Source organism: Chelonia mydas, chromosome 6 (genome assembly GCF_015237465.2).
Source record: "Chelonia mydas isolate rCheMyd1 chromosome 6, rCheMyd1.pri.v2, whole genome shotgun sequence".
Taxonomy (NCBI): domain Eukaryota; kingdom Metazoa; phylum Chordata; order Testudines; family Cheloniidae; genus Chelonia; species Chelonia mydas.
Window position 1 is genome coordinate 10,687,966 of NC_051246.2, and position 21,994 is coordinate 10,709,959.

Sequence of the window (21,994 nt, forward strand, 5' to 3'; positions counted from 1 at the left end):
GGGCTCCCAGTGGCAGAGGAGAGACTGGGGGGGGGGAGAAGAGGAGAAGCTGCGGGGGAGGAAGAGAGGCTGAGGGGTCTCCCAGTGGCAGAGGACAGAGGAGAGACGGGGGGGAGAAGAGGAGCAGCTGCGGGGGAGGAAGAGAGGCTGGGGGGTCTCCCAGTGGCAAAGAACAGAGGAGAGACTGGGGGGGGGAGGAGGAAGAGAGGCTGGGGGGGGCTCCCAGTGGCAGAGGAAAGACTGGGGGGGGGAAGAGGAGAAGCTGGGGGGGGAGGAAGAGAGGCTAGGGGGTCTCCCAGTGGCAGAGAACAGAGGAGAGGCTGGGGGGGCTCCTAGTGGCAGGGGATGGAGGGCAGGCTGAGGGGGCTCCCAGTGGCAGAGGAGAGACTGGGGGGAGGAGGAAGAGAGGCTGGGGGGGCTCCCAGTGGCAGAGGAAAGACTGGGGGGGGGGGGAAGAAGAGGCTGTGGGGGCTCCCAGTGGCAGGGGACAGAGGAGAGGCTGGGGGGGGGGAATGACACATCCCAGGCCCCGCACTCAGGAAGCGGCCCTCCCTTCCCCCCCAGCCCATCTGGAAGCAGTTGAGCAGCAGGCCTTTCCTGTGACACAGGGAGGGGAGGAGGGGGGGGGCCCAGCTGGAAGAACAGCCAGCACCAAGCAGGGAGTCCACAGCCTGGTTCCCCCCCACCCCTGATCCACCACCCCCATCCTTGTCCCCAGCCCGCTTGGACTGGTGCTGCCCCAGCCCCCCCCCAGGCTCAGGCACCACCACCCCCCAGGCTGGGGGCAGATCCCACGCTGCTGCTGCCACTGCCCCCGCCACACCCCAGCCAGGTGCAGAGATGGGAGATTAGCCTCAGCTGGGGTGGACGGGGATAGACAGTAGCAGGGGCGAGGAGCCAGGACTCCTGGGTTCTCTCTCCAGCTCTGGGGGGCCAGGATCAGGTCTAGCAGGCTGAGGAGTAGGAGCCAGGACTCCTCAGTTCTCTCCCCCATTCGGGGGGGCGGGGGGAGATGATGATGCTGGGAGCCAGGACTCCTGGGTTCTCTCCCCAGTTCGGGGGGGAGTGGGGGGCACAGCAGAATGAAGAGAGAGACACATGTGCGTAGCGAAGCCCACCCTGTATTTCTCCACGTACAGTAGCTTATTCAATACACTCCCGTCGTACACACCCATCCCCTCGCCAGCACAGAGCAGCAACCCCGGCTGCCCCTCACCGTTCCCTGGAGCACGGGGGGGGGTACCGCTGAGCACCCCCCGGGGCCTGCCCTACCTGCGACATAGGAAACAAGGTAGGGACAGATCTCTGTGCAGACAAAGCCCACACACTGCCCTGCACCAGCCTCCAGTCAAGGCCCGCCCCCCCAGCTGCTCGCTGTGGCCTCAAGTGGGGAATTGGGGTGCCCTGTGCTGCAAAAGTAGGGACACCCCCCCCCCCAAAAACACACCACAATCCCTTCCTCGGGGAAGGTTGCAGGCAGGTCCCACCCTGTGCCATAGCCCGGGGGAAGGGGAGATGACTCACTCCAGAGAAGGGATCCCAAATTTTCCTGGGGGTCAGCGGCTCGTCCCCACTTCCCCGATACCTCTCGCTGCATGGGTCCCATATCCCCATTCCTCACCTTGCCATTACCCCATTTCTCCCCCTCAGTTCCCCCCACCATCAACCTCCCCACAGCTCCCTGACCCCCAACCTCCTCTATTCCCAAAGCCCCCCATCCAGAGGGGTACAGAGAGTGCCCTAAGCCCAGCCCCCCCCTCACCCAGAGGGGCATGGGCGGTGCTCTCAGCCAGCCCCCTAGCCTAGGTCCCATCAGTGCCCATTCCCCATGGCGTCTCCATGGCAACCTCCAGCAGCTCCTGGGCCAGGCCCTTGGGGTCTCCGGTGACTCGGAGGATCCGCCCCAGCGCGGCCGCCCGGCCGGCGGGCTCCTCCGACGCCCCCAGCAGGACGTAGCGGGCACAGCGGCGCAGCAGCTGCCCCCGGCCCAGGCGCTCCGCAAGCCGGTACAGCCGGTCCGGGCCGGCGCCGGGGCGCAGGTGCTGCCGGCACAACGCCTCCTCCACCAGCTCCTGCAGCTCGGGCAGCAGGAACTGCTCGGCCACCGCCAGCGTCTGCTCCGCCAGCTCCCCCTCGCCGGGTGGGAACAGGCCCCCGAGGGCCGGGCACGGCTCGCCCCGGCAGCCGTGCAGGAAGTGGGTCAGCACCAGGAAGGGGGCGGGCGCCGCCCCGCGGATGGGCACCAGGGCCTGGCGGGCCTCAGCAAACCCGCCCGCCAGCATGGCCCGCAGGACGTCGGAGCCGGTGCACGCGGCCGGGCGCAAGGCCGGCACCAGGGCGCCCGAGTCCAGCCGGAACTGCAGGTCCGCCCCGCCCGCCCTCACCAGCCGCTCGTAGGGGCACGGCGGGGAGGCTGCCAGCCGGGAGCGCTTGGGGGCGGGCGGGGCGGGGAGGGGGGCGGCAGCCCCCAGCAGCAGGGAGAGCGAGTCCACGGCATAGAAGGTGAAGGGCGGGTCGGCGCCACTTGTCAACGCAGCCAGCAGGAGGCGCAGGCCCGAGTGCTCCAGGAGCAGCCTCCGGCAGAGGGACTTCTTCCTGCGGGACGGGGGTGGGTATAGATCAGTCCCCGGCTCGGCCCCCAGCCTCCCCCTCCCCTCCCCCCACCAGATGGGCCCAGGATCTCCCTGGATCAGCCCCACAACCTCCCCCGCAGCCTCCATTCCCACCACCTCCCCCGGAACGGCCTCCTTCCACCAGCTGGGCCCAGCCCCCTGCCCACCCATGCACCCCCCCCCCTCCCCCGGTGCCACCCACCTGCAGATGAGGGGCAGGGCCACGGCACAGGCCACTTGGTCGGCCTCGGCGCCCGAGAGCAGCATGTGGGTGAGGACGCCCGCCCCGAAGGCCGACTCAGCCTGGACGCACAGATTGCACAGCAGGGCCTCGCCTGGGGAGGGGGGCAGCATGTCAGAGCCCCTCCCCCAACACCCCACGGCACAGATCTCCCATCCCCCTGCCCTGCCCCTGCAGCATGAGCCCCCCGCCCCCCCCCCGCAAGACAGCTCCTGTGACACAGCATCCCTCCAAATCCCCCCCGCCCCCGCCCCAGCAGGGTGTCCAGCCCCCACCAAGCAGCATTCCCTGCCCAGCCCCGCGCCCTGCCACACAGCTCCCCCTAGTGCCACGCCGGGGCACTGTGAACCTGACAGCGGAAGTAGGAGGCTCACCCTGAGCTGGGGAGCAGGAGACCCCCATTAACCTAGAGCAAACCCCAATTCCCTCAGTGGGGGGCTACTGGAGAGAGGACCCAAGTTCTTCGGGGACAGAGTGCTCTCACACTGGGATGCTGGGAGCCCCATAATGCAGCAGGGTGACCCCCATTGCCCAGGACTGGGGCACTCACCTACCCCTGGGGCACAGCGGGGGGGATCCCCGTGCCCTGGGACCAGGGCTCAGCGGGGGAGAGGACTCACCCAACTCCTTGAACCTCCTGCCAGCCTGGTGCCTGCTGCCTGGGCTTCTGGGGGTCTCATGTCCCACGGCGGCAGCCTCCTCTGGGGGAACGCCCAGCACCAGCCAGGCCCGCAGCAGGGAGGGGGCGTAGCAGCGCACAAAGGCCTCCAGGCAGATGGGGTTGCACGTGAGCCGATGCAGCAGCCGCAGGCAACGGGGTAACGGGGCAGGGGCTCCGGTGACATAGGTCAGCAGCCCCCGCAGCACTGGGCCCGTCACTAGGCTGCGGCTGGGGTCCTCAGCCTGGGAGAACCGGGACAGCAGCAGCAGGGCAGGCGCCTCGGGGGCCGATAGCTCCTCCTCCCCACCCCACAGCAAGAACTGCGGGGCCAGGGTCTCGCCTGGGGGATGGAAGAGAGCCGGCATGGAAGGGGCCACGTCTGGATGGGGACGTGATTTGCCACGGCGCCGCGAGGAGAAAGCAGCGGGCTGGGGCTCCAGGAAGTCATCGGCAAGGAGGCGCTGCTCAGTCCCGGTAGGAATCGGAGAAATCAGACGTATATCCTTGGGAATTGGGCTCGGTGCTGGATCGGACCGGCTGGCCCCAGCGGGAATTGGCGACACCGGACGCAGATGCTTGGGAACGGGGCTTGGTGCCCGATCAGACCGGCTGGCCGCGTTTGGAATTGGCGACGCTGGACGCAGACGCTCGGGAACGGGGCTTGGTGCCCGATCGGACCGGCTGGCCCCGGTGGGAATTGGCGACGCCAGCACTGGACCTGGCTCGTCTGATGGTGCCGTGACGTGCCAGTCAGGCCCGGCTGACACCAGGGTGCCTGGACACAACTCTTCAGTGGCTGCCACATCCGCGAACCATGCTGGATTTTGCAAGTCAGTCCGAGCGCAGTTTGGCGAGAGCTCCTCATTCGGGGTCGCCGACCGCAGCAACTGAGCCTGCTGGTTCCGGGCGGTGCCGGCAGTGTCCGGGGCAATCTGTGCCAGATTCTCTCTCTTGGTCCCAGTGGACTTTGGTGTAGCCAGCAGCACCATGGGGGCTGCGCTGTGCTCACCCGTCCTGGCTGGATTAGGCAATGCTGTATGGTGCCTGGCAGCTAAATCCGGTGCCGCAGCTGGCAGTAACTCTGCTGGATGGTGCCTGGCAGCTCCGGCTGTAGCCAAACGTGCCAGGACTGGTGCCTCAGCACCTGGCGTCTCTGCCACATGGCTCCCATCAGCCACAGTTGAGTCCAGCTCTGCCCCGGGTGCCAAGCACTGCACCCTGGCAGCCGGCTCCAGCGACGGAGGAGCTAAGCAGGTGGGCGAGCCCAGCCCCACAGGCAGCCGGCCAGGCCCCGGCGTGTCGTCCTGCAGCTCGAGGGTGGGGCTGAAGGAGCCGTCGGGGGACCACTGTGGGGAGAGGTCGCCGGGACTGGCGATGTAACCCTCAGAGAGCAGCCAGGACCTGTGGCAAGAGGGAAGGAGTGAGAGCTGGGGCGGGGGTCAAGGAAGCCCCGAGTGCAGAGAGGAAGGGGGAATCAAGGGAGCCCAGAGCAAGCGAGCAGGAACAGGGAAGGGAGACGAGCTAGTGAGTCAGGAGCACTGGAGCAAGCAGGGGGCAGGGAAACCAGGAGAGCCGGTGGGGGGAGCACTAGGGAGTGGGGAGGAGAACCCCTCAAGCGAGCCCCAAGCACACCAGGAGAGACGCTCACCTGAGTCTCTGGAAGCTGGGTGACTCCCCTTCCGGTGCCCCGCTCTCCCGTCGCCCCTCGGGGGGGAAGTCAAAGGAGGCAGCGTCCCGCTCATCCTCGCTTTCTCCCTCCTCTTCCTTGTCCTCCTCCTCGCAGCGCGCAGCCCACTGGCCCTGGGCCACCAGCCGCCCCACCAGCAGAGCCACCAGCCCGCCGGCCTGCAGAACCTCCAGCGCCTCCTGGTCGTAGAAGAAGGCCACGAAGGCCACGACCACACGGGCATGGCAGCCTCGCTGGCGCCCATCCTGCAGCAGCGCCAGCAGCAGCTCCAGCCCGCCGGCCTCCCGGACCCGGCTGCGGTTCATGGCCTCCCGGCACAGCAGGCACAGCGCCCTGACCAGGGGCTGCAGGACGGCGCCAGCGGCTCCCGCCCCGCGCCGGCGCCGGATCTCCCCCACCAGCACCGCCACGCCTCCAGCGTTGCCCACGGCCGGCCGCAGCATCCCTTGCAGGCAGAGATTGGACAGCGCCGAGACGGCCGCCTCCCGCACTGCCCGCTTGCTGTGCCCGGCTAATGCCACCAGGGGGGCCACCCCGCCCCCCAGGCTCAGCTGCTCGGCGCAGTCCCGGCTGCAGCCCTTGGTGAGCTCTAGCAGGGCCCGGGCAGCCGCAGCAGCCAGGGCGGGGTCGTCGGGGCTGGCAGCCAGGCGCTCGGAGATGGCCCGCACTGCGCCCTGCTGGGCCAGCGCCAGGCGGTGCGCTGGGGTGGCGCCCAGGTTGCGCAGGGCCCGAATGATGCTCTGTAGGCACTCGCTGTCCTGGGAGCTGGCAAGGACTTGAACCAGGGGTGGCACCGCGCCTGGGAGGGGGCGGAGAGAGAAAGGGGGTTAGTGAGCCCCAGATCCAGAGAATGAACCCCAATTACCCCCTCCCAGGTCAGCAGGGGACTCCTCAGTATGCAGGTGAACCCCAACATGGCTCCTCTCCGGTACGGGGTGAACGCCAATATTACCCCCACAAGGAGTGGGCTCCCCAATATAGGAGTGAACCCCATTATCCCCCAGGTCAGCAGGGCGCTCCCCGGTATGGGGGTGAGCCCCCCTATTACTCCCATGCAAGCAAGCAGAGAGGGGCTCCCTGTATGGAACAATTCCCATTACCCCAGCCCAGGTCAGCAGGGGATGCCCAGTACGGGGTGAGCCTCAGTACTAGACTTCGGCTAGCAGGATCCGAGGGGCTCCCCAATATGGGGCAAGAATCCCAGTTCCTAGTCTTCCCCCATCCTCCATTTGCAGGTTGGCAAGGGGGGGGGCACGACCCCACTCACCAGCATCATGGATAGCCTGCAGGTTCTCTACATCAATGGCCAGGTTGCCCAGGGCCCGTGCTGTCCGGTTGTGGATACTTTCAACTCCAAGCGATTTCAGGATCATCACTGGGGGGAGAGAGAGAAAGAAATCATCTGTGAACCACGGTGAGTGCATTATCCCTCGCACAGAGCTGAGATGCAGCCATCTCTGGGGGGGTCAAAGGGGCTGTTTATCCAGGGATTTCTCGTCCAGTGCTGAGGTGCAGCCACCGCCGGGGTGGGGCACGGGGACTGTTTATACAGGGATCCCTTGTCCAGTGCGGAGATGTAGCCGCCTCTGGGGTGGACATGAGACACAAGGTAGTTCCACCCCAAGGAGAGATGGAGGCAGCACAGGCCTGTACCACCAGTGGGGACCCCAAATTGTACCATGCATGCACGGGGGGAACACCAAGCCACGCCGTACCCAGGGAAGAGAGAAATCAAGGCACTGCACTATTGCAGCACCAATGGGGGAGCCCAAGTTCCACAATGTGAGAGCACAGGAGCCCCAGATGCAACCTCCCAGGGGGGGCGGGCAGGTGCAGGGCAACCCTGGACGGTGAGAATCCAGAAACATGCCACTTCGGCTGTGGGGCGCCCTGGACAGTACCATTTCAGCTCGGTGGGATTTAAGCTGCACCTCCAGGCTAACAGGTGCAAGGAGACCGCAGACTGTACCAATTTGGCCTGGCCATTGGAGGGTAACCCCAGACCATACCACTACATCTCATGGGGACCACAGACAGAACCATTTTGGCTCGGGGGGGGGGGGGGACCCAGAGCAGGGTAACCCCAGACTGTGCCACCCTGGCTCGGGGCGGGGGGAGTACCCAGGCTCCACCCCCAGGCCTGGCAGGACTAGGGTAACCCTGGACTGTACCACTCTGGCTCGGGGGGGGGACGACACCCAGGCTGCACCCCCAGGCCTGGCAGGTGGCCCCGGACCGTACCATTTCGCGTCGGGGATTCCCCGCCGCGTCACTCACCCAGCGAGGGGATCCCCCCCAGCTCCCGCACCTGGGCCCGGCTCCCCCCCTCGGTGCAGCAGTTGCCCAGGATGCTGAGGGCCAGGTCGAGGGTGCGGCGGGGCCGGAGGGCCCCAGCCAGGAGCCCCAGCAGGGGCCCCAGCCCCCCGCGGGCCCGGAACCGCTCGATCCCTCCGGGCTGCTTGATGTGCCGGGTCCGCAGGGCCAACAGGGCCCGGCCCAGCCCGGGCTCGGCCCCGCCCCGCAGCTGGGCCAGGCAGTAGCCCAGCGACTCGGCGGGGCAGCTCCCCCCGGCTGCGGCGGCCATCGCGGGACTGGCCCAAGGGCAAGAGCGATGGGGGAAGGGGGGGGGCCTTGAAAGGGGTCCGGCCCCGGGGGTTTGTGGGAGTTGTAGTTCGGGCCCCGACAGAATCCGCGCTAAAGGCGGCCGGTGGAACTACACCTCCCATGAGGCGCGGGGAGAGCGCGATGCATTGTGGGGGCTGTAGTTCTCCCCTCCGGAGCTGATGGGGAAAGGACTACAGCTCCCAGAAGGCATAGCGCGCGGGGGGGGGCTCTGATCGGGCGGGGAGCAATGCCTGCCGGGGGCTGCGGTTCTCACCTCCGCTGGGGGCGTGGCTGCGGGGGCTGTTACACTGCCCGGGGGTCTGCCCCCTCCCTGGCGCTGATGAGTGGGGAGGGGTCTACACGGAGGGGGAGGAGCCACAGAGAACCAGTGGGCGGGGTCAGACAGTTGGACAGCTGCTGTCACCCACCCTAGCGCCCGCTCCCGGGTCCTGTCCCCGGCTCTGGCAGGGGGGTTCGAGGGGGCGCGGGAGCCAGGACTCTTGGGTTCTGTCATTGGCAGCCTCACTGACTCCCTTCCCCAGCGGGTGCCTCACTTTCCCCACATGCCACGCCAGGAGAACATGTCGCAAACTTACCAGAGGCAGGGCTGAAAGCCCAGCCAGGCATCAGCACCACACGCACTGGGTGGGGGGCCCACAGGTTGGCAGGGGGCAGATGCACCTTAGGCTCCTGTTTGGTACCAGTTCACCTAGCGTTGCATCAGGGAGTTCGGAGGAACTGCAGAGAAGATGGGAACCCACCGCCCCAGGGTCTGATCATAGATTCATAGGGTTAGAAGGGACTGCAAGAGTCATCTGGCCTAACCCCCTGCAGGTGCCCAATAGACTCCACTCCCCTGCCAGAACTGGGATAGAACCCAGGAGTCCTGGCTCCCATGCCCGCTCCAAAACAATAGACTCCATCCCTACCATCTCTTCTCCGCGCTGTAGCTGTGCAGAGCACTAACCGTTCAGGGGCGCTGGGCCCCTGGAGAGAGACAGAGGTTATAAGCAAGGACGACATGACCTCTGTCTGCACAACCCCCAGGCCTGAGGGGAGATCAGTTGTTGGGGTGAAGCACAGCAGAGTTTACACTGTCAGCAGCTGCCTGTTTACAGGCTCCCAGCAAGGAGAGGAAGACAGTTCCCTCTGGGTACAACACAGACCAGTTCCCACAAGCTGGCCCAGTTATCCAAACTGGTTCCCAGTCAGACTTGTAGATGCTACCGACAAAGAGAGAGTCCTCTGTCCCCTGTCCCCACATGCCTTTGTGATCTGAGCCCCCTAACCCCAAACTGGTCCTGAGTCCAGACCCCCTTGTTTAACTCATTGGACCCCACTCCCCTCCCAGAGCTCTGAGGAGAACCCAGGAATTCTGACTCCCAGCCCTCCCCCATCCCACTCACTACACTAACTCACCAGACCCTGCCCCCCATTAATGACTGTCATAGTCAGTACAGGTCACAGTGGGGAAGCAGCCAACCTCGTGAATTTAAAACCCTTGTATGGGCCGTGGTATGTCACCAAAATTATCTGGCCTCACCCTCCTGCCCTGTTTTCAGAGAGTCCCAGCAACTCCACATCTCCAGGCTAGAGAACCAGTCGGGGCAGGGGTGGGGGATCGAGACCAACTTTGACCCTTCTTGCACCCCATCCTGGGACCAGGACTCCTGGTTCTCCTCCCAGCTCTGGGAGGGGAGTGGGGTCTAGTAGGTGAGATGGGAGGTCGTGAGTGAGGACTCCGGGTTCTAGCCCCAGCTGAGGGGTTCAAGGAAGTCTTCCGGCTCCTGGAGACCTGTGGGTATTCCTCACATGTTGAGCAGGGTGTATGAAAGACATCAGCCTGACACTGTTGTGAGTCAGTCCCAGCCTGTTAAATTGGAAATGAGAACCTGTAAACCCAGGAAGCACGGTTGCTCCATCCGCCCAGCTTGAGTTTCAGCAGATGGGGAAACAGATCTGGGTATCATGGGGTTTCAGAAGATGACATCAGCATCTTCGCCTTGTACACCCGCCAGCTGCCGAACGCCCTCAGGGGGCTATGAACACACCTGGTAGTTCAGGAGAGGGGGCTGGCCCAATGCCCCAGAGCAGCATTAGGGGGTGCTGTGCTGCCGGGAGTGGAGTGGGAGGGGCTCAATAGAGGGTGCTCTCTATCCTCTGAGTGCCAATAACTGAGGGTGGCAAAAATCTAGTCTAATAATTTAGACATGGGGACTGAGAGCCAGGACACCTGGGTTCTGCCCTCAGCTCTGAGAGGGGAGTGGGATCTAGTGGGTTAGAGCAGGGGGAGCAGGGAACAAGGACTCCTGGGTTCCATCCCAAGCTCTGGGCGGGCAATAAGGGGCAGTGGTTCAGGGACATCTGCTCACCCCAGGGTGGGTGTGAGGTACCCTTCCAGCAGCGGGGGACGTGCTGTGCCCCACGCCGGGCTGCCCTGTGTCACTTCCTTCTTGCGCCATCTCCCCTGCACATCCCTTCCAAGAAGAGTGAGAGCCGACGTGGGCATCTGAGACCAGCTCTCCCCCTACAGGGGGTGCCCACGGCCACCCAGGTTGGCGCCCTTTCTCCTCTTTCTCACCGTCCCCCTCTTTCCTTCCCACTCCCTGGTTTTCTCTCTCCCTCCCTTCCCAACCTCTCTCTGTCCCTGCCCCACCCCATGGATGTAACTCATCCCTTCCCTGTAATTCCACCTCCGGCTGCACTGGGCTGGGCTGAGCTGGGCTGGGCTGGGCGGTGACCCCATGTATATAAGGAGCTGCAAGGAGCCCTTCACCCCTGCAGTGTGACCTTCCCCCACCAGGCACAGAGCAGGTGAGAGCTGCTTGCTGCTGAGCATCCCTAGGGGCCTGTCTTCTCTAGGGGCGCCAGCTCCAGGGGTGGGAAATGAGGCATGGGGCCCATCCCCTCTAGGACGCAGGCTCCAATCTGGCCCCAGGGTGGGGCACTGGCTGGACCAGGGCAGGGGAGTTGAATCCAGTCTCTCCAATCCTTTCTCCAGGTTGCTGTCAGCAGGTGACATCGGAGACATGAATCCTGCCTCGGTCCAGCACCTCATTGTCCTGGGGACGCTGCTGGGCGCCAGCTTCACCGGTGCCGATACAACAGGTAAAGCTGCTCCCCATCCCGCCCCGACCCTGCTCTACAGTGACCCTACCTGCTGGGGCCAAGCCCAGGGGAGGGAGGGGGCAGCAGGATGTGGTTATTTATTGGCCACCTCCCGGCTCTGACCCCCTCCCCCATCTCTCTCTGTCCTGCAGGTTCCTGGTGCTACGAAGACCCAAAATGCGGTAAGAGAACCCATCCATCCCCTGCGACACAGACGTCCAGCCTTTGACCTCACCCAGAGTGGGATTAATTACTGTTTTCTCACTTTTTGGGTGGGTGGGGAAACTGAGGCACAGAGAAGGGGTGGGTCAGCGTTCCAGGGCCAGGGCTAGAACCAACGAATCCTCACTCCCAGCCCCACCTCCCTGCTCTAAACCACAAGACTCCAGCCCCCTCCCGGAGCCGTGTGACTCTAACTCACTAGACAGCATTCCCTGGCCAGAGCTGCAGAGAGAACCCAGGAGTTCTGACTCCCAGCTCCCCCACTTTATCCCACCAGAGCCCACTCCCCTGCCAGAGTCAGGGACAGAACCCAGGAATCCTGACTCCTGGACTAAAATTTGCATCATGCAGCCACCTCTGGGGTGGGTGACACCAGCTGATTAACATTCTGACTCCTCCCCCATTTTCTTCTGTGGCCCTTCCCCCTCCCTGTTGGCTTCTCCCCTCTTGGCAGGTCCAGAGACATGGGTGACTCTGGGTCACTGTAACGGCACCAGGCAGTCCCCGATCAACATCGTCACCCCTGATACTGTCCACAATCCCCACCTGGGGGTTGTGTCCCTCGCTGGCTATGGGGATGCCAGGAAGCTTATCTCCATGGAAAACAAGGGGACGACAGGTAGGTACAGACTGCCCCTAAACCGAGCACCCTGCACTGCCAGGCCAGATGCCTGGGTCCCAGAGCCAGAACTAGGCATTTTAGTACCTGTGGTGAGCAAACATATCTGTGCCCCCCCAGAGGCGACACATGGGGGGGCAGGCAGGGGGCCTGTGGGCCCCCCCCCCCCGATTTTGCCTTCCATTTAGCACAGAAGGGGAGAGGAGCAGTGCCACCCGCCCTGCCTGGGGAGCACCTGGCCGTGCAGAGGTGGCCTGGCTCGGGGCACAGGGCAGGGAGGGCTGCCTGGCAGCCAGCCAGCACCCTGGCTCCCACAGCTCAGAGACCCAGGGGCCCAAGCGGGCAGGTCACTCCCAGCAGCTTCTGAGCCACCGGCTCCTGGTAGGAGGTGACGGTTTCCAAACAGTAGGGCACACCTGGGTGGCTGCCCTGCTCACCCTGCCCATGTTACAGCCCTGCTGGGTCCCATTCCCCACCCTGGTCCCTGCCCCGGAGTGAGTGCCCAGCACTGCCACTCCGGACGCCTGGGTCCCATTCCCTGTGTTGGTCTCTCTCCCCACCCCCTACAGTGGACGTGCTTTTAGCGGATGGGCTCCGTCTCAGCGCCCAGGGGCTCCCGGCTATCTACACAGCCAAATCCTTCCACCTGCACTGGGGCCAGGGGGCAGCCCAGCCTGGCTCGGAGCATTTCATCAATTACCAAGGGTTCTCCATGGAGGTGAGAGAGGCAGGGGGCGCAGCACTGGCCCCAGTGCCCCAGTGCAGAGCTAGGGGATGCTGTGCGGTCTGGAGTGGGCTGTGGGGCAGAGCCGGGGGCACCGTGCTGCAAGGAGCAGGCAGGAGGCTCAGTAGGGGGAGTTCTGCTGCAGGGAGCGGGCGGGGGCTCGACAGGGGGTGCTGTGCTCCAGGGAGCAGGCGGGGGGCTCAGCAGGGGGCGCTGTGCTGCAGGGAGCCGGCGGGGGGCTCAGCAGGGGGCTCTGTGCTGCAGGGAGCATGCAGGGGCTCCATATGGGGCAGTCTCCAATTTTTCTCTCTCTCCCCCTTTAGCTCCACATTGTTCATACCAAGAACAACCTGAGCGTGGCTGACGCCCTCAAGGATCCCGAGGGAATCGCTGTGCTGGCCTTCTTCCTTCAGGTGAGGCAGTGCGGGGCGACAAGCCCGGACTCCTGGGTTCTATCCCCAGCTCTGGACAGGCAGCGGGGTCCAGTGGGGGCTGGGCAGTAGGACTCCTGGGTTCTCTGGATGGGAAATGGTATCTAATGATTTGAGGAGGGACCGGAGTCTTACCCTGAGTCACTCTATGACTCCCAGCCCTCCCCACGCCTCAGTTTCCCTATTTGCTGTACTCATGTGGTCTTGTCCCTCAGGCAACAGCCCACACACGCCCCTCCCACTCCTGGGATTCCTTCACCCAACACTTGAAGAAGGTGGCTCTGAAGGGTGAGTATCCCCTGAACTGGGGTGCGCGAGAGGTGGATTACGGCTGGCAGAGCATTGGGGCTGGGGACAGTACAGCTCTGTGCCACCAGGGGGCGAGAGAGACTAATGGATGAGAGGAGCGGGGTTGGGGCTAGGAGTCCGGGCTACTGGGTTCTGTCCCTAAAGCTGGGAGGAGAGTGGCATCTAGTGGGTTAGAGCAGGGGGGCTGGGAGCTAGGACTCCTGGGTTCTATCCCCAGCTCTGGGAGGGGCCCTCACTCTCCCTCTGCCCCTCCAGGGAAGAAAACGGATCTGGACGGCTCCTTCTCCCTGCGGGGGCTCCTGGGCTCGGTGGACCTAGCCCGCTATTACCGCTACCAGGGCTCCCTCACCACCCCCAACTGTGACGAAGTCGTGGTCTGGACTGTCTTCCCCGACCTCATCCTGGTGCCTCCTGGTGTGGTGAGTGTGGGGCTGGGGGGAAGGGAGGGAGTCAGGACTCCTGGGTTCTCTCCCCAGCTTTGGGAGGGGAGTGGGGTCTAGTGGGTTAGAGCAGAGGGGCTGGGAGTCAGGGCTCCTGGGCTCTTTTTCCAGCTCACCTCCCCTCTGCTGTTCAGACCCCCACTCTCTCTGCTCCAAAGTGGTCCCCATCAGAACCTTCCCAGTTCTCTCCATTGATGGGGTATCCTCCTCTGCACTCAGTAGGGCACCCCAAGTTTGCCTCCCCCCTCAATTTGACCCCCCCCACTAATCTGTCTCTCTCTCCCCAGGTGGATGCGTTCCCCTCCATCCTCAGCTCCACAAAATCAGATGCTGGGCCCCGGCTACAGAACAACTACCGGCCTCTGCAGAGCCTTGGGAATCGCCACGTGCAGGCCTCGGCGGGCCTCCGAGTCGCCACCAGCTTCTCTTCCACCATGCGGCCTGCAGCCTTCATCCCTCTGCTCATCAGTACCGCAGCAATTGCCTGGCACCTATAAAGGGACAGAGCCAGATACGGGGGGTGCTGGGAGCCAGGACTCCTGGGTTCCATTCCTGGTTCAGCCACAGACTCCCTATGTGACCGTCATCAAGCGCCATCCCCGCTCTGGGCCTCAGTTCCCCATAGATAAAATAGTGATAGGTTTTGCTCCACAGTCCTGGAGACAGCATTGATCACAGTCCTCTTGGAGACTGGGTGGGAACACAACCTTCAGCTAATATATCTGTTAAGGAAAAGTTAGCATATGTGACTCCATTTTGGTTTGGGGCCCACCATTGTCTAAAAGCAAGCAAGTTGTTGGGGACACTGGGGCATGGCCACTAGGTAACTCGAGGGGATGGAAGACCACGAGTGTCGATGAAGCCCCCTCGCACTAGGCCCAGGTGTCCTTGGCCCCCCCCGGCCTGGAGGCACTCGCAGCAGCTCTGCGTACTAGGCCCAAGTGTCCTTGGCCCCCCCGCCTGGAGGCACTCGCAGCAGTTATGCTGAGGATCTGCAACAATATGCTGCAGAGTCAGACTGCCTGAAATGAAGCAAGGCCAAACAGGGCAGATATGGAAGAACAATGCTGAATAAAGCAGCTTTATGTATGGTTTAAGAAATGATACAGAGAACAAGGGAACTAGCTGGGAACTGGATTGGCTGGCTATATGGATACTTAGGGCAGCTTGCTATTGGATAGGTATGCTGGGAAAAAGGATGTATAAAAGCCTGTGTAACTTCCTGCTCTGTGTGCAGGATTTGAGATTTTATTCTCCCTGTACCTTTTTGCAGCTGCAAATAAACTTTTCTGCTTCTCCACCCCGTTGTGATTCTTGGGTGTAGCACATCGGGTAGCAAACCAACTCCAGCTGTTGTTTAGCCTCTCGGCACTGGGTGCCGACAACAGCTTTTGGCGTCCCTGGGTGGGCGACGAGCCTGCAATTTAGCCTTGCCCGGACCCCTCCTGGAGGTCGAGGATTGTGGCGAGAACCGACGCCCAGTGTGCACCGGTGAGTTCACCGGGGCCTCGGAGGAGAGCGATTTGATCAACCCCGGAGGGCACAACGGTGCAATGCACTCATATAGTGGAGAAGTTGTTGTGGACGACGGTGAGGAACCGGTCCCTTGGACATAGGGGAGGAGCAGTTGTGGACGACGGTGAGGAACCGGTCCCTTGGATAAGGTAGGAACCTTTTGAAATCCGGATTGTATGCTCTGTTGCAACCTGGGGACGCCCAGAGTTACCCTGTAGGTATGGGACAGGGACAGAGCTCAGGGGTTAGGGCACGCTGTACACCCCTAGAATGGGTTCTAGCAAACTGGAAGGTATTTGGTGCGGATCCGATGACTAAGAGTCAATTAAAACGATTCTGTACAGTTGACTGGCCTCAATATCAACTAGAGGACCAGGAGTGGTGGCCACCAGGAGGGTCAATTAATTACAACACAATCCTCCAATTAGTTTTGTTTTGTCAGTGAATGGGTAAATGGAATGAATATTTGTATGCACAAGCGTTTATGGCTTTAAGAAATAGAATAGAGCTGTAATTCTGCAGAGTTGTAATTTGACTCCAACTGGTTCGGTAGCAGCTAATGTTAGTCCCCAGACCCCCACCCCCACTGTAATGGCAGAGCCGGTGTCCCCTTCGGCCCCCATGCCCCCACCTTATAAGGGTAGGACGCCTCGGGTTACAGAGATTGCCCCCTCGGTGGGACTCTATCCTTTGCTTACCAAGACCGTTGTGGCTTGCCCAGGGGCAGAGGGACGTCAGACTACCACTATGCAAGTTTACACCCATGTGCCATTCAATCCAATAGACTTAGCAGCTTTTAAAACACAGGCTGGGGAATTCTCCATGAACCCAAGCCGGTTTATTTCAGTCTTTGAGGGGTGCCTCAGCAGTCATAAGCCGGACTGGGATGATTGTAACATCCTCCTGCGAACCCTATGGTCTGAGGTTGAAAGACAACAGGTTGTGTCCAAGGCAAGGGAGGAGGCGCAGAGACGGTACGACCGGGGTCGTATTAATGTCCCTGACCCGGATGCATAAGTCCCCTGAGCAGACCCCAGGTGGGATCCAAATGATCATGGGGATATGACCCGCCTTACCTCCTATAAGGAGTTCCTTTTGAATGGACTCCGTCACTCGGCTATCCGACATAATAATTGGGCAAAGCCATATGAAGTAATGCAGGATTTAAAAGAAAGCCCAGGGGCCTTTCTACAGCGTATTCGGGACACCATTCGACAGAACACTAATGCAGACCCCGATGATCAGGCAACTGAGTCAATTATTAAGGGAATTTTTACGAGCAGAGCAGTCCCTGATATTAAGAGAAAGTTACAAAAAAAAGAGGATTTAATGGGCATGACCATGGCACAAATCTTAGAGACTGCAAACCGAGCTTATAGTCTGAGAGAGACAGAGAAGGAGAGAGAGCAAGTGAGATTGATGGTAACAGCGGTACAGGCCGGCACTAAGAGAAGTGGCCGGGGAGGAAGGGGCCGTGGACATGAACGTCCGGGCCCGCAGGAAAGACGACTGGGTCGCAACTAGTGTGCCTTGTGTCGACAAGAGGGACACTGGAAAAATGAGTGCCCAAAGAGGAAAGAAAAGGGGGGTGCCTCTGTGATGGCGATGGCGGAGCAGGAATAGGGTGTCAGGGGAGACGGACCACTCTACCCCCAGAACCCCGAGTAAAGATGCGGGTGGGAAGCTCAGAAACAGAATTTTTAGTGGACTCTGGAGCGGCCCGAACTGCTGTAAATCAACCCCTTCAGTTGCCAGTAGCAGATTCCCTTACTGTGGTGGGAGCCACAGGCAGGGACACCAAGTGCCTAGTGTATGCCCCAGCGGAATGCGCTTTGGGAAACAGGACTATATCCCACAAGCTGGTATACCTCCCTGAGTGTCCAACACCTCTGCTGGGACGGGATCTGCTTTGTCGCCTCGGTGCCACCCTGCATTTTACTGAGGACGAAATAACCCTTACCTTACCCCCTGAGAATGCATGGATCATGACCCTTGCAGTTGAGCCCTCAGCCATGCAAGCCCCAGAATGGAGCCCGTGGGAAGACCAGGTGTACCCCCTCGTGTGGGCATCAGGGATTCCAGGAAAGGCCACCCACCAGACCCCCATTACTATTCAGCTCATACCAGGGAAAGGCCCACTGCAAGTAAAACAGTATCCAATCAAGAGGGAAGCCAGAGAAGGTTTACAGGAAACTATAGATAGATTCCTAATGTATGGTATTCTCAGGGAATGTCAGTCAGCCTGGAACACTCCCATTCTATCCGTACAGAAGCCTGATGGCACGTATCGGCTGGTACAGGACCTAAGGGCAGTCAATGAACGGGATAAGACTCTGCACCCTCTTGTCCCTAACCCGTATACCTTATTGGCTTCTATAGGGGGACAGTATACCCATTTTTCAGTCCTCGATCTGAAAGATGCTTTCTTTACCATCCCAGTTGCCACCCCGTCACAGGAGATCTTCTCCTTCAAGTGGGAGGACCGAAAAAGGGTTAAAAAGCAACTTTGCTGGACAGTGTTGGCCCAGGGATTTAAAAACTCCCCCACCCTCTTTGGCCAGGCTCTGGCCAGGGACCTAGAGGAGTGGGATAATGAGGAGACCCTCCTTCTGCAGTATGTAGATGATTTGTTAATTGCCACTGTGGGCCAAACCCCCGCCTTAAAGCCACCGTGAGCCTCCTGAATTTTATTGGACTCCGGAGATATCGGGTAGCACGGAGTAAGGATCAAATCGCCCTCCCAGAGGTACGGTACCTCGGGTTTCACATACGGCAAGGGGAGCGTCAGCTTTCAAGCGAAAGAAAGGAAGCTACCTGTCAAGTTCCTACTCCAAGTAATCGTAAGCGGCTCAGGGCATTTCTGGGTATGGCAGGCTTTTGCAGGATATGGATCCCAGAGTTTGGACTATGGACTAAACCCCTGTACGACTGTGTAAAAGGAGCTGATCATGACCACTTCTATTGGACCCCAGAGGCTGACAGGACATTTAAAATCCTGAAAAGAAAATTGATGAAAGCCCCGGCTCTGGGCCTGCCGGATCTCTCTAAGCCGTTTCAGTTGTATGTACATGAACGAAGGGGGGTGGCCCTAGGAGTGCTTACACAGCTGTTAGGAGCATGGAGACATCCCGTGGCTTATTTTTCTAAGCAACTGGATCAGGTTGCAAAGGGTTGGCCGGCATGTTTACGGGCGGTGGCAGCTACTGCCCTAGTGCTTGAGGAAGCCGAGAAGCTAACATTGGGAGGGGTTATGCAAATCTATACTCCCCATATGGTCCGAGCCTTATTGGATGCAAAGGGAGGGCTTTGGCTCACCCAGGCTCGGATTGCTCGGTACCAGGCTAAGCTGTTAGAGAACTCTGAAGTCACCCTACAGCCTTGCCCCTCCCTTAACCCAGCCACTCTCTTGCCAGAAACAGAGGAACAGAAACATGACTGTTTAGAGATCATAGATGCCCAGTACTCCAGCCGTCCGGATTTAAAGGATGTACCCCTCCCAAATGCAGATTATGAGTGGTACACTGATGGTAGCAGTACTGTAATAGATGGGCAAAGGAGGGCGGGTTATGCTGTTGTGACCCTCCATGACCCTGTGGAAGCTGAAGGTTTGCCTGCTGGGACCTCTGCCCAGCTTGCCGAACTGATAGCCCTGACCCGTGCACTTGAACTGTCAAAAGGAAAGCGGGCCAACATTTTTACTGATTCAAAGTATGCTTTTGGTGTGCTGGATGCTCATGCTGGCCTATGAAAGCAAAGGGGAATGCTGACAGCCCAAGGCTCCCCAGTCAAGTACGGGCCCCAAATCCGCTGGCTCCTAGAAGCCGTACAATTTCCCTCGGAAGTGGCGGTGGTACACTGTAAAGCCCATCAAAGGGAAGATCAAGATGTGGCCAGAGGTAACGCCCGGGCAGATAGAGAGGCTAAGCATGCTGCCACCCTGCCATCCCCTCAGACTGAGAACGCCCATATGCTGCCCTTATCCCATCAGTAGGGGAGCTTCCAACCCCTCAGTACTCTGGGGAGGAGAGACAGCTAACTGACAAACTCTGTCTCCAGGAAAAGGAGGGATGGCTCCATTCCCCAGAAGGGAAGGTCCTCTTACCAAAGGGCCTGATCCGGCCAGTGCTGCAGAAACTACATCAAACCACTCATGCTGGCAGGGAAGCACTTATCCAGCTAATGGGAAAATACTTTATCACTTCCGGACTCCGACCCCTGGCTGCCCAGGTACAAGCGGACTGCTTAGTCTGCCAAAAGAATAACCCCCGACCGGGACATCCTGTGCCACCAGCTGCCCTAGAACCCATTCCAGGCCCCGGACGAGTGTGGCAAATAGACGTTACTGAGTTTCCCCGGACCCAAGGGTTCAAATATCTCCTTGTCATAGTGGATCGGTTCAGCGGATGGCCAGAAGCCTTCCCATGCCGTAACTGCACTGCCAGAACAGTGGCCCTCAAGTTTGTTAAGGAGATCGTTCCTCGCTTTGGACTCCCCCTGTGGATGGAATCTGACAACGGGTCACATTTCACGTCAAAAATCATTCAAAGCATTTCACATGCCTTACAGATCCCCTGGAAACGCCATACGCCCTGGAGACCGCAAGCCAGTAGTGTAGTGGAGCGTACCAATCAGACCCTTAAACGGCATCTCTCAAAAGTGTGCTAAGAAGCCTCACTGCGATGGCCTGATGCTTTGCCCCACGTCCTACTCCGTATCTGCGTTCTCCCAAAGGGTAGATTAGGGCTTTGTCCCTTTGAAATTATGTTTGGAAGGGCATGGCCTATGAATGGCACCCCGGTTCTGTCAGGGGAATGGGACCTGGGTAATGTTTTTTTGTCACAGTATATGTGTTCTCTGTCTGCTGTTCTTTTGTCTCTTCACAGGTATACCAAGGATTCCCAGCCTCTCCCCTTGGACTCTCCCGTCCACTCCTTACTGCCCGGTGACGCCGTGCTTCTTCGCACCTGGAAAGACGAGCCTCTCCAGGAAAAGTGGAAAGGACCCTATACTGTCCTGCTGATCTCCCATACAGCGGCAAAGATCGAGGGACACAAGAACTGGATCCATCACTCTCGTCTGAAGGCAGTACCCGCCCCCTCGTCAGCAGAACAGTGGACTGTCCAACCTGCTGACTCTTCATCTAGTGACGATCTCGGGCTAAAGCTACTGTTTAAAAGACACAAATAGCGGGCACCTTAACGCTAAAATGGGCCCACCCAGGTACTGGAGACCCTGGGTTGGGAAGACTCTGGTGATAATTAATTGGGTAACATTGTTATTCTCTGTATTGGTATTTCCAAACCGTGCATATCGGGAGCATAACTCCTTTGTTTCGCTTGCGCACCATGTTGCTACTTTAACAAACCAGACTGATTGCTGGGTATGTGCTCCGACTCCACTGTCCCCCAAAACGGGAATGCCCCTTGACATGCTGCCCCTGACCCTAGCAGAATTAGCCGCCACCAAAGAGCAGGAAAGAACGGACTCGCCATTCTGGAATAAGACCTCTTTACAGCAGGCCACCTATCAGGACCAGGAGTATTCGGTTGCAGTACTCACTGAGGGAGTGTTATGTTTTACCCGAAACCAGTCTGGTCACTATGGGCGTCCTGTGGGAAAAAGCTCCTGTGTTATTACACAGTGGGCTGATGGGTATTGGATAAAGACCAAGAGGGGAGGTCAGCAGTGTGTGTGTAATGGTTCCTCCCCTTTTAGGGAAACTCTTACAAATACTCTTACCACAAAAGAAGGGTTTGGAAATATAACTTGCCGTCCAGTTAATATCTCCAATGTAGCAAGCCAATGGTGGGTTTGTAGTGGTCCCTATGGCGAGTGTAATTTGAACGGCACAATTAGAAACGCCCCCACTTGTACCCAATCAGGAGGATGGGATGCCCCCTTAGGGGCATATGAACTGTTTGGAAAAACAGCCAAAGCAGCCTTAAAGATCTCAGGAATCCCCTTAAGAAACAGTCCTTACTGGGCCCTACAGGGTCACTATTTTGTATGTGGCCGAAAGGCTTACAAGGTGCTGCCAGCCAACTGGACAGGTAGCTGTTATATAGCTCGTGGAGTTCCTCATCTGTCCATAACTGCCACACTGCCCAAAGGAAAGATTAGAAATGCCCAAGACACCTCTGTTGAGTCACGAGAAAAGACCCTGCAGCAACTGACTACGGCTTGGAGGGCAATATGAAGAATTCCCTCACAACCGAGAAGCTTGTAGGGTGCTCTGTACTGGGAATAGCGCCACTGGTTTCCGGGCCAGCCACGGCATGCACAGGCCGCTATACTGTAAGGCTGCAGATGATGCTTGAGAAGGTGGCCTTAGAGTTAGAGGACTCGGTTAGTGATTTAGGGTCAGCAGTAAAAACATTAAATAAAGAGGTACAGCAGCTCAGGATGTTTTCCCTCCAAAACAGGCTGGCTTTGGACTATCTCTTGGCATCCCAAGGAGGGGTTTGTGCCCTCGTCGGGCCCCGATGTTGTGTATATGTCAATGATAGCAGTTATGAGATCTATGAAAAGGTGGTACAGGCTGAGGCCCATGACCGAGCCGGAGCACAGGTTGCCTATACTGCCCCAGAGAGCGACTGGTTGCAAACCTTGTTTTCAGGCTGGGGTTTGTCATTTTGGCTTGGTGGTTTATTTAGCCTGCTATTGAAACTTCTCTTTCCCGTATTGCTTGTATTACTGGTATTATGCTGTGCAGTATCATGTGTCAGGGCCCTTTTGCAAAAGTTAATAAGTCACTCTCTTCAGGGCTATCACAAAGTGCTTATGCAAAGTCCTATTGTAAAGAATTAAGTAGCCCAAGTGAG

General features: G+C 59.8%; 3 protein-coding genes across 6 annotated transcripts in view; 1 reads left to right on the plus strand and 2 right to left on the minus strand.

The window, feature by feature from the left end:
- Positions 1-21,994, minus strand: part of LOC119566362 (zinc finger and SCAN domain-containing protein 2) — a 558,782-nt gene that overhangs the window by 262,593 nt on the left and 274,195 nt on the right. The window lies entirely within an intron of this gene.
- On the minus strand, positions 776-7,823 carry ARMC5 (armadillo repeat containing 5). Of its 2 annotated transcripts, none has more exons than XM_037899040.2 (6): positions 7,479-7,823; positions 6,469-6,576; positions 5,163-6,000; positions 3,474-4,915; positions 2,815-2,947; positions 776-2,595 (listed from the first exon to the last, which is right to left on the minus strand). In XM_037899040.2, exons 1-6 carry the CDS (start codon positions 7,783-7,785, stop codon positions 1,803-1,805), a joined length of 3,621 nt encoding a protein of 1,206 aa, XP_037754968.1. In that variant the 5' UTR covers positions 7,786-7,823; the 3' UTR covers positions 776-1,802. The 2 variants fall into 2 exon arrangements, with proteins under 2 accessions (XP_037754968.1, XP_037754967.2); XM_037899039.2 differs by having other exon boundaries at positions 7,510-7,788.
- On the plus strand, positions 10,283-14,957 carry LOC114021786 (carbonic anhydrase 14). Of its 2 annotated transcripts, none has more exons than XM_043549233.1 (9): positions 10,283-10,359; positions 10,807-10,913; positions 11,066-11,095; positions 11,590-11,754; positions 12,324-12,472; positions 12,802-12,891; positions 13,125-13,197; positions 13,474-13,637; positions 13,946-14,505. In XM_043549233.1, exons 2-9 carry the CDS (start codon positions 10,835-10,837, stop codon positions 14,153-14,155), a joined length of 960 nt encoding a protein of 319 aa, XP_043405168.1. In that variant the 5' UTR covers positions 10,283-10,359; positions 10,807-10,834; the 3' UTR covers positions 14,156-14,505. The 2 variants fall into 2 exon arrangements, with proteins under 2 accessions (XP_043405168.1, XP_027687615.2); XM_027831814.3 differs by lacking the exon at positions 10,283-10,359 and adding an exon at positions 10,590-10,619 and having other exon boundaries at positions 13,946-14,957.

Excerpts from the sequence above, each read along its gene's own strand:
- LOC114021786 (XM_043549233.1), top strand. The coding sequence starts at position 10,835 with ATGAATCCTGCCTCGGTCCAGCACCTCATTGTCCTGGGGACGCTGCTG. Across the intron at positions 11,096-11,589 it reads CTACGAAGACCCAAAATGCG|GTCCAGAGACATGGGTGACT; the intron begins GTAAGAGAACCC and ends CCCTCTTGGCAG. Across the intron at positions 13,638-13,945 it reads TCCTGGTGCCTCCTGGTGTG|GTGGATGCGTTCCCCTCCAT; the intron begins GTGAGTGTGGGG and ends CTCTCTCCCCAG.
- ARMC5 (XM_037899040.2), bottom strand. The coding sequence starts at position 7,785 with ATGGCCGCCGCAGCCGGGGGGAGCTGCCCCGCCGAGTCGCTGGGCTAC. Across the intron at positions 6,577-7,478 it reads GGGGGGGATCCCCTCGCTGG|TGATGATCCTGAAATCGCTT; the intron begins GTGAGTGACGCG and ends CTCTCCCCCCAG. Across the intron at positions 2,948-3,473 it reads CAGGAGGTTCAAGGAGTTGG|GCGAGGCCCTGCTGTGCAAT; the intron begins GTGAGTCCTCTC and ends CCCCCTCCCCAG.